Source organism: Protobothrops mucrosquamatus, unplaced genomic scaffold, assembly GCF_001527695.2.
Source record: "Protobothrops mucrosquamatus isolate PMUCROS unplaced genomic scaffold, P.Mucros_1.0 scaffold1319, whole genome shotgun sequence".
NCBI classification, from domain to species: Eukaryota; Metazoa; Chordata; class Lepidosauria; order Squamata; family Viperidae; genus Protobothrops; species Protobothrops mucrosquamatus.
In genome coordinates, this window is record NW_015387520.1 from 171,437 (window position 1) to 186,940 (window position 15,504).

The 15,504-nt window shown below is 38.8% G+C and overlaps 1 protein-coding gene across 1 annotated transcript in view; it reads right to left on the reverse strand.

Moving 5' to 3' along the window:
* The window catches only part of LOC107292301 (collagen alpha-1(XI) chain), a 137,748-nt gene that overhangs the window by 109,901 nt on the left and 12,343 nt on the right, over positions 1-15,504 (reverse strand). The window contains exons 2-3 of the mRNA XM_015821381.1: positions 5,533-5,746; positions 3,099-3,261 (exon numbers count right to left, since the gene is read on the reverse strand). Coding sequence (XP_015676867.1) covers positions 3,099-3,261; positions 5,533-5,746 — 377 coding nt within the window. The remainder of the gene's footprint in view (positions 1-3,098; positions 3,262-5,532; positions 5,747-15,504) is intronic.

Consider the following 15,504-nt stretch of genomic DNA (forward strand, 5'->3'; position numbering starts at 1 on the left):
ATGTCTGTTAAAATAACCTTTCTAGGGAATACTTCCTATAAGAAGTTCAGTCTCCCATATAGATTCCTTTACACAGATGTATTTCAGTGGTCTGTATAATCCTTCTTCCTGGATTTTAAATAGTGGAAAAATATACTTCCTTTTGCCAAACCTTCTTTAGTTACTGGAAAGACTTATGAAATAAATAAATATCAAAAGGTATAAGTCACAAATAGAGTTCTTTCTGGACCACCTCTGTAATTACAGGAAGGCTGAAATCTTACACTTTTTTACAGTCATTTCAATGTATGTGCTTTCTTGGAAGAAAGACCCAGAATACACTTATAAATGTAATGTGAAGACTGATCCAAATGGCTTCCCCATGATAACCTGTCCCTCCTGTCACCATAATGTATCACACAAGCTGATGTGTAATTCTGGTGACCTGCACAGAAAATCTCTTGTCCCAAAAGATGCCCAATTTTCATCACAGGTCATAGAACACAATGTACAAGTGTTTGGTTTTTTTTGGTGTGTGTGTGTGTGTATTTATTTATGTGCATGTGTATGTGTGTATATATATACACAAATACACTAGGTGTGGTGGCCTAGTGGTAAAGATACTCCCCTCCCACTCAGAAAATTGAGATTCAATCCTAGGTAGCAGCAGATGTTTCTCTCCCAGGGTGCAAAGAAAAAACATCTGCTGTGAACTCTACATAGGTGTCAGGAAGGGCATCCAGCCAGTAAATACTCAGCTCTATCCAATGTGTATGTGTGTATGTACAGTATGTTTGTGTGTGTGTATGTATGTATGTATGTATGGCATGCTATGTATTTGTAAAGCATTCTATGTTCAAATATCACACAGACTGTTTATTTTTTATGCTGTCACGATTATTATTTGCACACTCAATCCCATGAATTAACACATTTAATTTCTAAAAAAAATTGATCTTGGATTATAATTTAATATTCAATTAATCAAAATTAGGCTGAAACTGAGTAGTAACACTACCTTTATCATAAAGTTGGAGTAACAGAATTTTACATATCTGAAATCACTTTCCCCCTCCTCTCCCTTTACTTTCCAGATAACTAGGGAGGGTTCCATCTTAGATGCTTACTCCACCCCCATTCATATTTTGAACTCAGGTTTTCTTTATCAGATTGTTATCTAAACTGTGACTCTTCCTCCTGTCTCCCAAAGTTATTCTCATAGCCCATTATAATGAGAAACAACATTCTATAAGACTCATACACATGCAAAACTGTGAAGACGTTTGCACTACAGTGTTCCCCATGTCTACAAAGGATATATCACCCTGAAGGGAAGATACTTGAGATCAGCATCATCAATTTCAAATAAGTAGTAGGAGAGTTGTACTTCCCCTTCCCAATTTGTTGTGAATGAAACATAGCTGAGTAGAAAGCTCATAGACCAGGGGTGTCAAACTGCCGGCCTGCGGGCCGGTATCATCATACCGAAGCCACGCCCACCCCATTGCAGGCAATGCAAAAAGAGTTGCGATATGTCACGACACGTCACATGACGTGGCGAATTTGACGCCCGTGTCATAGAGATTATTAAGCCAAACCAATGGTGAATTCTCTTCTATTACAACATAGCCTAGACATTTATAACATCTTTAGCATCTTTTCATATAGTAAAACAAACCAACTATACAGAATTTTACAGCAATTTTACTAAGGGTATTTGCAATGGAAATATCAATTTTATTTAGAAAGAGTATTCTTTATTTTGTTTCTGAAATGCTTTCCCCAGGATTTGCCCTCCCAAATAGCTTTTTATTTCCAACATATGTTCTGCAACAGCCTTTTCTTTTTTAATTAATGTAATACAATTTAGAGGGAAGCTCCTTCCTTCCTGGCAGTTCTCTCTTTCTATACACACCCACACACCCACATCTTAAAAATCATTTTTCTGAGTTATGTTGAGTTCAGAACTGCAGCCTCACTATTACTACTGATAGATAAATGGACTGTTCAATCCATATAGTTATACCAATTTTAACAGCTTCATAAGTCTACTGCTGTACTTTAATTAGCATTCACTCATATGACCAATTGGATTCACTTCAGCTGTATTGCTTTTAGACTAGCTTACTTTGGAAATGCAATCTATTCCTGAACAAGTTTACACTACAAAAAAAGTTTTGACTTTTCTTCTTTTTTCATCTCAGTATGATGAAAATTCCATAGTTTATTTTAGGTGGAAATACACTGGAGTTCCCAGATCCCTAACCCCAGTCAGTACAGTAGTGACTCAGGTCACAAAAGGTGAGCTTCTTGATGCCATCCCACAGATAATTAAACAATCAGATCCCTCCAGTACTACTGGGATTTATTTATTTTTACTTAGACATTGTACATCTTTAAGACTCCAAACTCTAAACCAATGTTCATGATAATACCAGATTTATATGAGATAATTGTCTTTCTTTCATTCAGTTCAATAGTTGTGCATATAGATTAAAATAACAGCAGGAATAAAGGTTACTGCTGGCAAGAAAGAAATGACCAGGTGTTTCAGATTGAGTGATCTAGGAATGGACTCACATGCCATAGCAACGCAGAGCAACAGAGATAACATATCAGAAGGATGAAATAAGAGACTGACAGACCCTTAGGAACATCACAAATAAATGGAACATTACAACCAATAATGCTCTCCTCTAAATCTGTATACAGATACTGTATATCCAAATCTGCAAAACTAAGATTTTAAAAATCATTGATTTCAAATGTCTTTGTGAATCATCTTAATCTACCCGTATTTCAAAATGTTTACTGTAGCACAATGTTTTCATTTGGAAATGTACTTTCCACAAGCCTTATACAAGAGATATTAATATTTGTTTACTTGTAGTTGAATGTTAGCCTAGATTTGGTTTGGGAAGTCCGGGGGGTGGGGGGATGGGATAAATCATTGTGTAATACTTGTGATGTATTTCTTTTTTTATGATAAAAACAATAAAATTCTATATTGAAAAAAAAAAAGATAGCCTGCACACAGCAATTTTACCATGTTCTGCCTTCAACGGTTATTCTGTTCACATAGGATTGAATATGTGACCATTTGAAAGCTGAATATTTACCTCAAACACCTCTTCATCCAAAATTCGTGTTCCAAAGACAGTAATGCCATTGGTGTCAACGACCGCCGGGCTGCTTCTCTCAAGTGGTTTTGTGGTTTTCTTCTTACAGTCCACAATCATGGTAACCGATTTCTTCTCCACACTAATGGCCACCCGATGCCACCTAATATAGGAATCAAAGTGTTTTAAAAAGAAGAAACCATGTACCTAGAAAATTTACATCTTAAGATCAATGGAGTAATTATAGTTGCTTAAAACATTTAAAGGCTATATTTCTTCATTATAACTAGGAACTCTTTTCCAGTAGCTCCAGCAATGAGGATTGCTATTGAACAGCAAATTTGCAGCAAATTTACTGGATGCCTTTGGTAAGCACCACATGGACATCCTTGTAGATCTAATGTGTCTAGAAAAGCTATATAAAACATACTTTGGACATCAATCTTTTTCACATAGTATGCCGATGGACAAGTCAAATAGTTATGACTTTTCTATACAAGCAATGCATACCCTGACAGAAAAATCCTGTCACTCATCCACAGAATCTTCAGGGCTAGGGTTTACAAAAACAAACCATGTAAATATCCTGAAACATAATGCTTTTGGGAGACCATATTTCTTCTACTCGTGGCAGCAGTGTAATAATAACTCCCCCCCCCTTTTATTCTGAAACATCAACTAGGGTACTCAACCCTAGGCATTAGCCCAACCTTAACTCTAAGCCTACCTCATAGGTGTTTCAAAGGCCAAAAAAAAAATCTTAAAATGGTCCTACTAGGCAGTTCCAGCCCACCACTGGTGTTCTCTAATATCCCACTGGAAATCACTCTAGCTAGTTTGTCTGGGAAGATACTAGGCAACAAGGTACATGGTATGCAATAAAGAAAATCATCATCATCATCATCATCATCATCATCCCTGGAAGGTGCAATGAAAGACAGTACAAAATTCTGTCTCATATAAAAAAAATAATCATTATCTGGAAGTGAGCACCTCACATTCCAAGATTCCAGGATGTAAGGGAAAGAAAAAGCAGATTTATGATCTGGCCAAAGATATAAACAAATGTTCAGTGATTAATTGATTAGCATTGCACATGGTGAAATTTTGCTTACAGCATGCAATATAAAAGCTCCAAAAGGATAAAGAGCATGCTGACATTCTTCAGGCTTGGCTGGTCCTAAATGTGGAATGAGTATAAGTAAGAATATATGTGCAAGTGTACAGGCATCAAACTTGTTAAACCATTAAAGCTTTATTGTTGTTAGAATTCAGTGCTCTTGTTATTCCTTGCAAGATCCTAGCTACCTCTTAATTGAAATTCTATCTGAAGGTCAGGGAGGTCAAGGGGCAAATGCCTCTTGGGCTGAGTGTGTGTTTTCTTTGAATAAATTTTCTCCATTGACCAAAGCTGTGCACAGAGTAGACACAAAACTCCCAGTCTCAGCCATGTATGAGTTGCAGATCAAAACGACTGGGGAGAGCTGGGAAGCGTGTTTCTCAATGGGAATTGTAAAGAAAAATGACTAACTCTAGGTGAGATGTATAAAAATACAATGGATTTTGAGGATTTTGTAACAGAAACACTAGCTCAGCCCGTCTTACTGACACAAGTCAAGATTAAGGTTCTCATAGCCAATCTCAGTTCAAAAAGTTTCCTGGTGAATTTTCTATTTGCTTAAGTATTCTCCCATAATAGAGGGAAAGGGACATACGAAAAGGGCTCTTTTTTGAAAGAATATTTATTTTTGCTAATTTTATTTATTTGAATGCTTCAAATTGACACTCCACAGATAGTTCTTAATTTATAACCTGTTGCTTAATAATCCATTGACAAGCTTGGACTGTAAAGCATCTGGCATTTGTAAAATATTGCATTGCCCGGCTCACAGTCACATGACCACATTTAAGCTGCTTGGCAACCGGTTCACACTTATGACTGGTTGCAGTGTCCTGTGGTCATGTGACTATGTTCTGCAATATTTTTTGCTGATTTCTAGCAAAAAGCACTCATTCAGGGATGTGGATTCAGACTCAGGACTATGTGATTTGCTTAATGACCACTGTAAAAATGGTCAAAAAATTGGGTCTGGTCATGGGATGCCTTGATAAGCAGTGACTTACAATTGAAATTCAACTGTGGTTCATAAGTTTAGAACTACCTGTACTCTGTGGGGTAATATTGAACAAGATGGCATATTTATAGACTCAGGCTAGTCTCCTGATACAAATCAAAATCAGTCAGATTGGTATCTTCATCCTTTTATGGCATGACTGAGATCTTACTGAGAAGGGAGTATGACAGCATATTATCAAGCACCCATTGAAGAACAGAGAAAACAGGAGAATATCATCTACTATAAGTAGTATGTTAAGGAAAATAATTGACAACATATTCAAATAACTCACACAGACATCATAATCTTCCACTTACTTTCCATCAGCAATATTTACTGTACCAAAGATGGGATAATCTTCTGGGGCAGGCTTTCCATTTTGATCTTCAAACAAGAAGATAGGTGACCGGCCCACCTCAACGCCAACCTGCTGAATGCCGTGTTCATTGTAGATAGATAAAAGAAAGGACTGGACTCCTTTTTTAGGTTTTATTGTAAGTAGAACTGAAAAGTCTTCAGGAAATTTTCCACCTGTCAAGAGAACAATCCAATGTCACAAATCCTAAGAGCAAAAAACACAATTTTGGAATGCTTTTTTTATTAGAATGGGGATCAGGCTTTTTACATTTTCTGTTTAGTTCTGCAAATTCCATTGTAGGAATATTTCTTTTTAAAAGCTACTGTGCTTTCTTGTTTTACACTGCACTTAATTTTGGCCACAGTGTAATCTACAGTACATAATGTTTCCACTAATCTTATTTCAGTCCTATTAAGATTCTATGGGGCTCATATACTCATTATTTAATTTATTTGGAACTTAGCGTATGAAGATCAGTCTAGATCCATACTACTCCATCATAAATTTCAAAAACAATTAAATGTTGTGCAGTGTTCCCTATCTTACATATGTTGTGTGCTTCTTTTCATAAGATATACATGTATCGATGCAAATTTCCCCATTATTTAATTTTTAGGCAGCTCTCACTAATGCACATTTTTACAGATAAATTTCCAAATACCTACACAAGTTCTCATTTTTGTACACTTTTTCAAGGCAAAAATAGCTGAAGCTAAATAGACTTTGTGAACTATGTATCAATTTGTGCTGCAGTAGAACCTGTCTCTTTATTTATAAAAAAGAAAAGTGATTTGTTTTAACATTCTTCAAGAGCCATGATTTCAGTAGAATTTACTTCCAAGTAAGCAGCAATTGCTGTCAGTTTGCAATTCTAAATACAAACACATGGAAATAAGTTCCAGTGGAGTTTCCTTGAGAAGGGTAAATGTGCATGGAATTGATAACATTTGTCCCAGTGATTTGGTTTGATTTAAGCAAATCCAACATTTCCAAGAGAATATGTATTTATGTGGGTTTTAAGAAGCATATTCAAAGTATAATTACAAAAAGCAATGACAAAGCACCCTGATGTTATTTCTGCATGTGGCAAGAAGGAGGAAGAACATACTGTATTTTATTTATTTATATATCACATTTAGAAACTGCCCATCTCCCTCATAGAGGGACTTTGTATAGGCTTGGCCTGTAAGAGAAGATGGAAGGAAGAAGGAAGAGGAGGGAGAATGTGTGATAATTTAAGCCCACAAGAACAGCAGTCAGGTCATTCCAGGCCACAATCCTTATAAGTGATGATGTCAGTGTGTGAATCTCCCTTAAATAGGAAAGTATGCAAGGGAATGAAGACAAGACCTCTCTTTCTTGGAGTTCATGTTTTTGACAATGTACAAAAGAGTTTATGTTTAAAAATGGTGTGAGATAAAAGTGTCTCCTGTAAGATTAGAATCTTCACCACAATGAACTAAGCCAAACATGTCAAACTCACGACGTCACGTGACATCGCGTGACATATTAGAGCAGTGGTTCTCAACCTGTGGGTCGGGACCCCATTTGGGGTCGATCGACCATTTCATGGGGGTCGCCAAGCAAGGCTGTCCGCCATTTTTTTTGTCCGCCATTTTTTTTGTCCGCCATTTTTTTCCCCTTTTCCGGCGGGTGCCTTACCTCCCTTGGGCTGGGCCAGCTGGTGGTCGGCCTGCTCCGTCTCTGCCACTTGCCAGCTACGCCTCGGCCAGTGCAGGGGGCGGAACCACACATGTGCAGCGCTCCCGGGCAGGGAAAGTCCTCGACTTACGACCGGTTGGGTAGTCCTCGACTTACGACCGGTTTAGTCCTCGACTTATGACCGGTTGGGGTCGCGGCATTAAAAAGGTTGAGAACCACTGTATTAGAGCTTTTTCCCCATTGCTGGCAATGGGATGGGTGCGGTTTCCTTGTGACGCATCCAGCCCATGAGCTGGCAGTTTGACACCCCTGAACTAAGCAGTAACTTAGCTAACTCTCTTGAAGATTCACAGGTAGTCCTCAACTTACAACTGGTTGCTTAGCAACCATTCAAAGTTCCTACACACCTGCCTAGGAGTTACTTAGGACCTGGATTAGAAGCTCCAACTATTACTTCCCACACATACAATCACAGTCACATGATCACACACTTGGATGTTTGGCAACCAGGCTGCATTTATGACCGATTTCAGTGTCCCATGATCATGCTACCATGTTTGGAGGTGGGGGCAAAACCATAATCAAAGTGGCATTTATTTTCAGCAAAGCCCCAGCCATAGCTCCAATCATTTGTTCATTGAACAGTCGCAATGATTTATTTAACTGCCGGGGGAAAAAATCATAAAACCAAGTTGGTCATATGACTGACCTGCTTTGCGGTCCTCTTGAGTTAAAGCCATGATGGGCAGGCTCAATTACAGTTGCAACTTGAGGACTACCTGTACATGACCCATGTGTTGAAATCTTTCAGCAAAGGAGAGACTAGAGTGAAAATATGTGGGGAAGCTGCTGTTAGGATCAAGACAGCTTGGAAGCAGCAATTGGAGCTGACATCTGTCAACACATTTCTACCACTGTAGTTCTCCCTCAGCCTTATTGCCATTTACTTTCAATATTCTAGTCCTCGCTGCTGTTGCTTCCAAGAAAGTGGGATGAGGTCATGTATAATAGCTATATGGTGAAGCCTGTCTGCCAAACTATTTTTTTTTAAATGAGCAAGCTTATTAAAGCTTATTGCTGGAGTTTCAGATTTTTAGTAATGTTAGGGTGAGGGACATTTACTATTATGGGCCTCCTTTTTTCATATGTCAGCATAGTTTATACATAGCTTTTTTCTGTTATGCTGGTGATTTCATTTTGATTTATCATGAAAAGAATGAGACTATGTGAGCCAAAGCCAAAAGGTGTTTTTTTTTTTCCTAAGACTAAGTTAGTAGCCTGTATGAAATTGGTTATTCTTAAAATAAGCTATATGTTACGGTTGTCTTCTATTTTTATAGCATGACCATCCCAGAACTGGAAAAAATCTCAAGTGACCAGAAAAAATATATCATTTTCTCCTAATGAATATGGGGAGGTGGAACAGATGATGATAACAGTTGTCTCTATTTTTACTATTGGAGGGAGAGCCAGGAATTGACTAACATTGGAAGGACTAAAATCCATTGATTATCCTATCAGAAAAGTTCCCAAATGCCAAGAAATACAGTAATCCAATGAAATGAGATCATTAACATCATAAGTGACAAGCAAAAAGGGGTAAGGCAGTAACCTTGTCTAAAAATCTGATTGCCTAGAGCAGGGGTCTGCAACCTTGACAACTTTAAGACTTGTGGACTTCAGCTCCCAGAATTCCTCAGCCAGCTGGCTGGCTGAGGAATTCTGGGAGCTGAAGTCCACAAGTCTTAAAGTTGTCAAGGTTGCAGACCCCTGGCCTAGAGTTTCATCATTACTCAAACAACCCTTCTTGTTCTTAGCTTCTCTGCTAACTTGAACAAATACAGTATCTTAACAGTATCACTTCTGACTTATAAGGTTTTGATTCCTGTAGCACAGCTGCCCCGAAAAACAGAATTGTAATTATAACGTCTATTTAACTGAAGTTGGTTAACCGATTGGCTGATTCTATTTACTTATTTCTACTAGGAGGGAATGAGAGAACTCGAACACCAAGTGAGAGATGGTAACCATAATTTAATACATATCCGAAAGCAGCCATGTAGGTTGTCCACACTTCATTTTGCTTTTAATCCAGTCATAATCTGGATTATGGATTATAGTGGATTATACTAGATTATGTGCAGTGGTATTGCCTAGAGTGATGAGAGGATTTGTTAGCACACTTGAGAATCATTCTTTTTTAATATTTATAAAATACATCGAAAGGAGGAGAAAAAGAGTTAAGCAACCTTTTAATTTCTTTTTAAAATTTTAAATTATCTCAGCTATAACAGTTTAGGATTTTAGGGGGTTGGGCCACAAAACAATTTGTATTTGCCTGGGTCCACTCATTAAAGTGGCTTTGTAGCACTTAAGTATTCCATGCTCTGTAAATTTCCAATTATTTAAGCTCCTTAAAACCTTTGTAAATGAGCAGGGGCTTAAACAGATTATACTTATGGAAGACTTTGAAATAATATTACAAATCATTTGAGCTTTCCTGTGTCTCTGGATAGGTTTATGGGTGTTTGATTTATAATCCTTTTGATAAGGATGGCAAAAGTTCAGGTGATACCACACACCACCAGCTGCAATGGGAATTGTAGCCCAGAAGACCAAGTTGAGATATGGCTGCAGTAAAGGAACTTACATTTTATTTACAGCTCATTTTACCAACCATTCCACTTTTTAAAAATGATTCTGTATTATAAGATCTAAGTTGCACAGGTAACCTCCAAAAGGAAGAAAAGGAGCTGGCCTACAAATGGGAGGAGGGGGCTGAGGGAAGTTTCAAGAATTGAATACAGCTCTCCTTACCTGCCTTGTCCGAATTGCTAACCTCATCCAAAAGTTATGCTGAGAATGCTTAAGGCAGGGGAACACTGATTCATCCAGTCTAGGCATGTGCTTTCAGTCAGATACAAACAAATGGTAGAAACCCTGCAGGAAGTCACATTTTTTAACTGTAAAAAAAAAAAAGACCCTTTCCCATGGTTACTGCCAACAAACAATAAGTGTAATAGTCGAGACGTACGACCACATTTGAGTCCAAACTTTATGTTGTTAAGTGAGACATTTAAGTGAGTTTTGCCCCATTTTACAACCTTTCTTGCTGCCGTTAAGTGAATCATTGCAGTTGGTATGTTAGTAACCCGGTTGTTAAGTGAGACTGACTTCCCCATTGACTGAGCTTGACGGAAGGTCGCAAAAGGGGATCACATGATCTTGGGATACAGAAACGGTCATAAATATGAACCAGTTGCCAAGCATCTGAATTTTGATCACATGATCATGGGGATGCTGGAAAAGTCATAACCATGAAAAACGGTCATAAGCCATATTTTCCAGTACCGTTGTTACTTTGAACAGTCACTAAATGAGCTGTTGTAAGTCAAGGACTACTTGTACATGGAAGCTGGAACAATTCATACGCTACTTTGAGCTGCAATTATTGTTTCAAATATTGCATTTCTTTTGCCATCCAAACAAAATTTTGTGTTAACTAGGGAAAATCAGGCAGAGTAGACATGAACCAGATCCTCTTGGTGAAGCTGTGTCACTTAGTGGCCCTAGGAAGACTGCCTTTTTTTGTCATGGTGCCTTCCTTGTGCAACAGTCTACCCCAGCAGTCATGAATAGCCAAGAACTTGTTGGCCTTCAGAAGAGCAACTGGCTTTTATCCCCAAGCACTGGGGCTAGGATGTTAGTGGAGCATGTCATGACCAATATGTACAGCAATGAGCTTTAGTTCTCATTAGTTCTCAATGTACATTTGGTGATCATTTTATTTCTGTTTGCCACCCAGAGTTCCCCTGGCAATGGACAGCTGTGTAAAGCCATTTAATAAAATCAAATAAATAAAATCCAAATCTGAATGCAGATTATGAATACAAAGCCCCCTAGGTCAGCTGGAATTCTCTGTGTTATTAATATTGTTTTTGGCCCACTGTAGGTGTTACAATTTTGACAAATGCTGCATCACTGGGAGGAGTTTTGGCAGCACTCTTTTTTCAGTTGATTCATTAAAACAAAAAGTTTTGTTTGGCCTGTGTGTGGTTCTTCCATTATTTCTACAGGAGCCCAGCCTTTTGGTGATGATTTACAAAGCGCTGAAGACCATTAAGAAAATAGTTTGCCACTAAAAGTGCTATAGGAAGCAATCTCTAATTGAACACCTGAGCAGACTCTGGCTGTAATATATAAAACAAAATGGCTGCCACCTTGCAGAGAAGTGGCAGGGGCACTTATCTAGCCGTACTCTAATGGGGAAAGTATCTCCCTCTGACTTGTTCTGAAATTTTGAATTTATTTAGATTTATCTGGCATAGCACGAGCATTTTTCTTTTAACAGGCTTGGTGTGAATTGATAGGCTGAAAATTCAGAATGTTTGCAATATCTGCTGTGTATTCAGGGGCACTTTAGCAAGCATGTGGAACCTGTGACTGTTCTAATTTTGCTGAACTACAACACCCAGCAGGTCCCATCAGAATGATCAATGATCAGTCAGCACTAAGCATATTCAGTCTTCAAGTCCAATCTCCACTAATGGTGGATCCCATCAGGGTTACAAATATTATCCTCTTGTGTCCCATTATGCATTGTGTAAGCACAAGCTCCTTCTCCTGGAGATAAGGCCTAGGTACTAATAGCTGCAATAGAAGACTAGCATTGCTTCAGTAACAAAGAGGACAAACCACAATGCTCATTCATTTTAATCTCTTTAACAAAAGCTTCTTAAGCCTATTAGGCACTTATATATACAACAAGACACAGCTCTTTATCATGCCCATTTCTCAACCTGCTCACATGATGCTAGCAGGGACTTTGGAGATAGATACACCACCACTGATCTGGTAGCTCTCTGGCTATGATTGTCTAGCTTCAATGCAAACTTGGGCCATGACAAATTCACCTCCAGCCCATTCTGACATTGCGGAAATTTTGGTTTGAAATAGGGAAGCCATTTGTTGCAATCTAGACAACCCCCTCCTGTTTTTGTAGCTCTTAAACCAGTAAGAGCCAGAAGTCAATAGCATAACGTCATTCTAACATTTTGGCTAATATGATCATAAGGGCCCATATTTTAATTATCTCCTTCACTTAAAGATGCATGGGTTAGTTCTATTTCAGCCTTCTTCAGTCTGCATTTCATTCATCAGTCTACTGCATACCATTCTGACATTAATCTACCAATATTTTACAAATGCTGTACAGAATGTCCAACTCCAACATTTTTATATGCATTTTCTCATGAACTGTGCTTTTTCTAGACCTATTTAATCCCTTTAATATAGTCTCACACACACACATGTGCATAAGCACACACTTGCACATGTGCAGGCTGTTTGATCAGAATTATAAAATGCAGGGAAAGGTGAAATTCAAAGGACCACTGCATTCCAGGTCAAGCAAGCTCAGGATGCAGGCTGAATGTAACAGTATGTGAGAATGACTTTGGGAGACAGAAGAATGAGCTACAGTCTTGGCAATGGTCTGATAAATGAAATATGAGTTCCAGGGAGTGGGTAGGTGGAGAAGATATCTAAGAAGGGACATCCCTAGGGGTTTTTTGGGAGAGTAAAAGTAGGGAAGGGGAAGGGTACTTTCAGACTTGCAAGATTCTGGCAACAAAGGTAGTGTTAGTACTCATGGTTTGTGCTTCTTGTCTGGACTACCTCAAAAGACTGACACTGAATGACTTCCTCAAGAATCCTTAGCTCTAATTCTCTATGGAGATTCTCAGTCATCCTGGCTTAGCATGATGTGTGAATCTACCTGTAACCTGGATTTCCATTTTCTGGGAACTATTATTCTGGAGGTTATAAAACCATTCTGTGCTCAGTTTTGATCATCTTAAGTCACATAATTCTTATTCAAGCTCAAAGAACTACTTCTGATCATGGGAAGTAAGCAAACAACTTTGTATGTGTTTCTGTTCTACTCCACAAATGGCTATTGCTCCTTTTGTTTGAGAATGCGCCCCCCATTCTTTCATTCAGGTGGAGAATAATAATAATTTACCTTCTCCCCTTATCTCTCCAAAAGACTTTTTAAAAATATACCTGCACCTCCCCAAATGAGGCCAGCTGGGTTATAAATACAAATTCCTTGCCTTAAGTCTGAAGTAAAAAAATCCTATGGCTGCCACAAAAGAAAGAGGTGAGGGACCAAGGAAGCTCGTGCCAAAGGCCATTTTATTTAATGAGATTATCCATAAACTACCTAAAGCAGGGGTAGGCAACCTTGGCTCTTTTATGACTCGTGGACTTCAACTCCCAGAATTCCTGAGCCAGCCAAGCTGGCTCAGGAATTCTGGGTGTTGAAGTCCACGAGTCATAAAAGAGCCAAGGTTGCCTACCCCTGACCTAAAGGGTGAATTTACTCAGCACTCAAAACAAAGATGAGCTACAACCATCACTGCTGAAATTACTAACTCCATTACAGTCTTAAAAAGAAAACACTCTAGTACAGAGGGAGAATGGAATACATTGTGTGTTAACTCTCAGTCCTGAAAACATTCCATTCTCCCTGTGTACCACATAAAAGGGGACATCTGTCCTGCTCCTCTCTACATTGGCTTTAGCCGGAAGCCTTTATTCTTTGCTCACAGCTTCTAAAAGGCAACACCACAAGGGCTTTCAATGACTAAGTCACCGCCATTTAAGACTGAGCGGCAGTTACATTCGAGCATCCACTCTTATTGGTGAAAGTGAAACCTCAGGACAGAGTGTTAGGAGGCAGAAAAACATTGCTAAAGCACAAGGGCTCAAGGGATGGCCCTGAGGAGTAACCAAGTTGGTTAAATGAAAGCTCATTTTCTTTGCCAATCATTGAATAGCAGCTGTTGCTTTAATGGACTATGGGCTGCAATAGGATGCAGCCAATAGCATCCAATAGGGTATATTTGAAAGATGGTATTGGGCAACTCCCTCTGAGAAGACGAAGATTTGCGCCTCATTTTTCTTCTTAAGTTTACTTTAAAAAAAAAAAAGACCCCAAATCTGAGCTGCTTCTCAAAGTAGGACCCACCCCTTTACATTGCACATATTTAAAAAAATGATAAGCATGGATATGTGGAGTAGCAAATAAAGATAAACTGGAAACATTTAATTCGGAACTCAGCTACCAGATTTTGACTTGTTCAGAATTGCATAAACGACACCCACTTTCACAAGAATGTCGCAATGTAGTGATGGATGATGTTAAAGCACAGAGGAATGGCAAATGTTTAAGGCATTCTTTCATCAAACATCACAAGGTGTCAAGGAGCAAGAAACCTAAATCCCACTATATGCATTTAAAGGACAGGCCACTTTTCCAATGTGCTAAACAGAAATAAGTAGCACGTAGGTGTGTTTAACCAATTTTTCTATGATTCTGTCCCACCCTGTCCACTCCCCATCCAACTCCACCCCAATTCCTGTTATAACTGTGACTTGCCACCAATTTTTTGTATTGTAATGTTTAAAATTTGGAAATCTGTAAGAGCAACAAAGATGATTAGGGGATGGAAACTAATCAAGGAGAGAAGCAACCTAGAACTAAGGAGAAATTCCCTGACAGTTAGAACAATTAATCAGTGGAACAACCTGCCTCCAGAAATTGTGAATGCTCCAACACTGGAAGTTTTTAAGAAGAGATTGGACAACCATTTGTCTGAAATGGTATAGAGCAGGGGTGTCAAACTGCCGGCCCACGGGCTGGTTTCATCATACCGGAGCCGCAGCCACCCCATTGCCGGCAATGGCGAAAAAGCTCTGATACGTCGTGCGACGTCACATGACGTCACAAGTTTGACATGCCTGGTATAGAGTTTCCTGCCTGAGCAGGTGATTGGACTAGAAGATCTCCAAGGTCCCTTCCAACTCTGTTATTCTGTTATTCTATAATTGGAATTTTGGAAAGATGGGGGGGGGAAATATGTGGGTATTTGTTTGCTGCTGATACTTTTTCCATGGCTGTCTGCCTTTGGATCAGCCTGGCTCATGTGTGTGCTAGTCCAGCCCTCTTTCAGAAAAGGCTGATCACCCATTTGTATTACAGAAATAAAAATCATCTGGGTTAGGATAAGGAATGCATCAGTTCCCATTCTTTAAAGAATTTCCCTGAAAGTAAATCATCCTAATAATATTCCCAGAAATTCCTTAGGCAGGTTTTGTGCTCTGCCCCTAAAAGCTTTAATTAAACTTGTTTTCCAAAATTCTTGTAGATTCTCTCTCTCTCTCTCTCTCTCTCTCTCTCTCTCTCTCTCTCTCTCTCTCTCTCTCT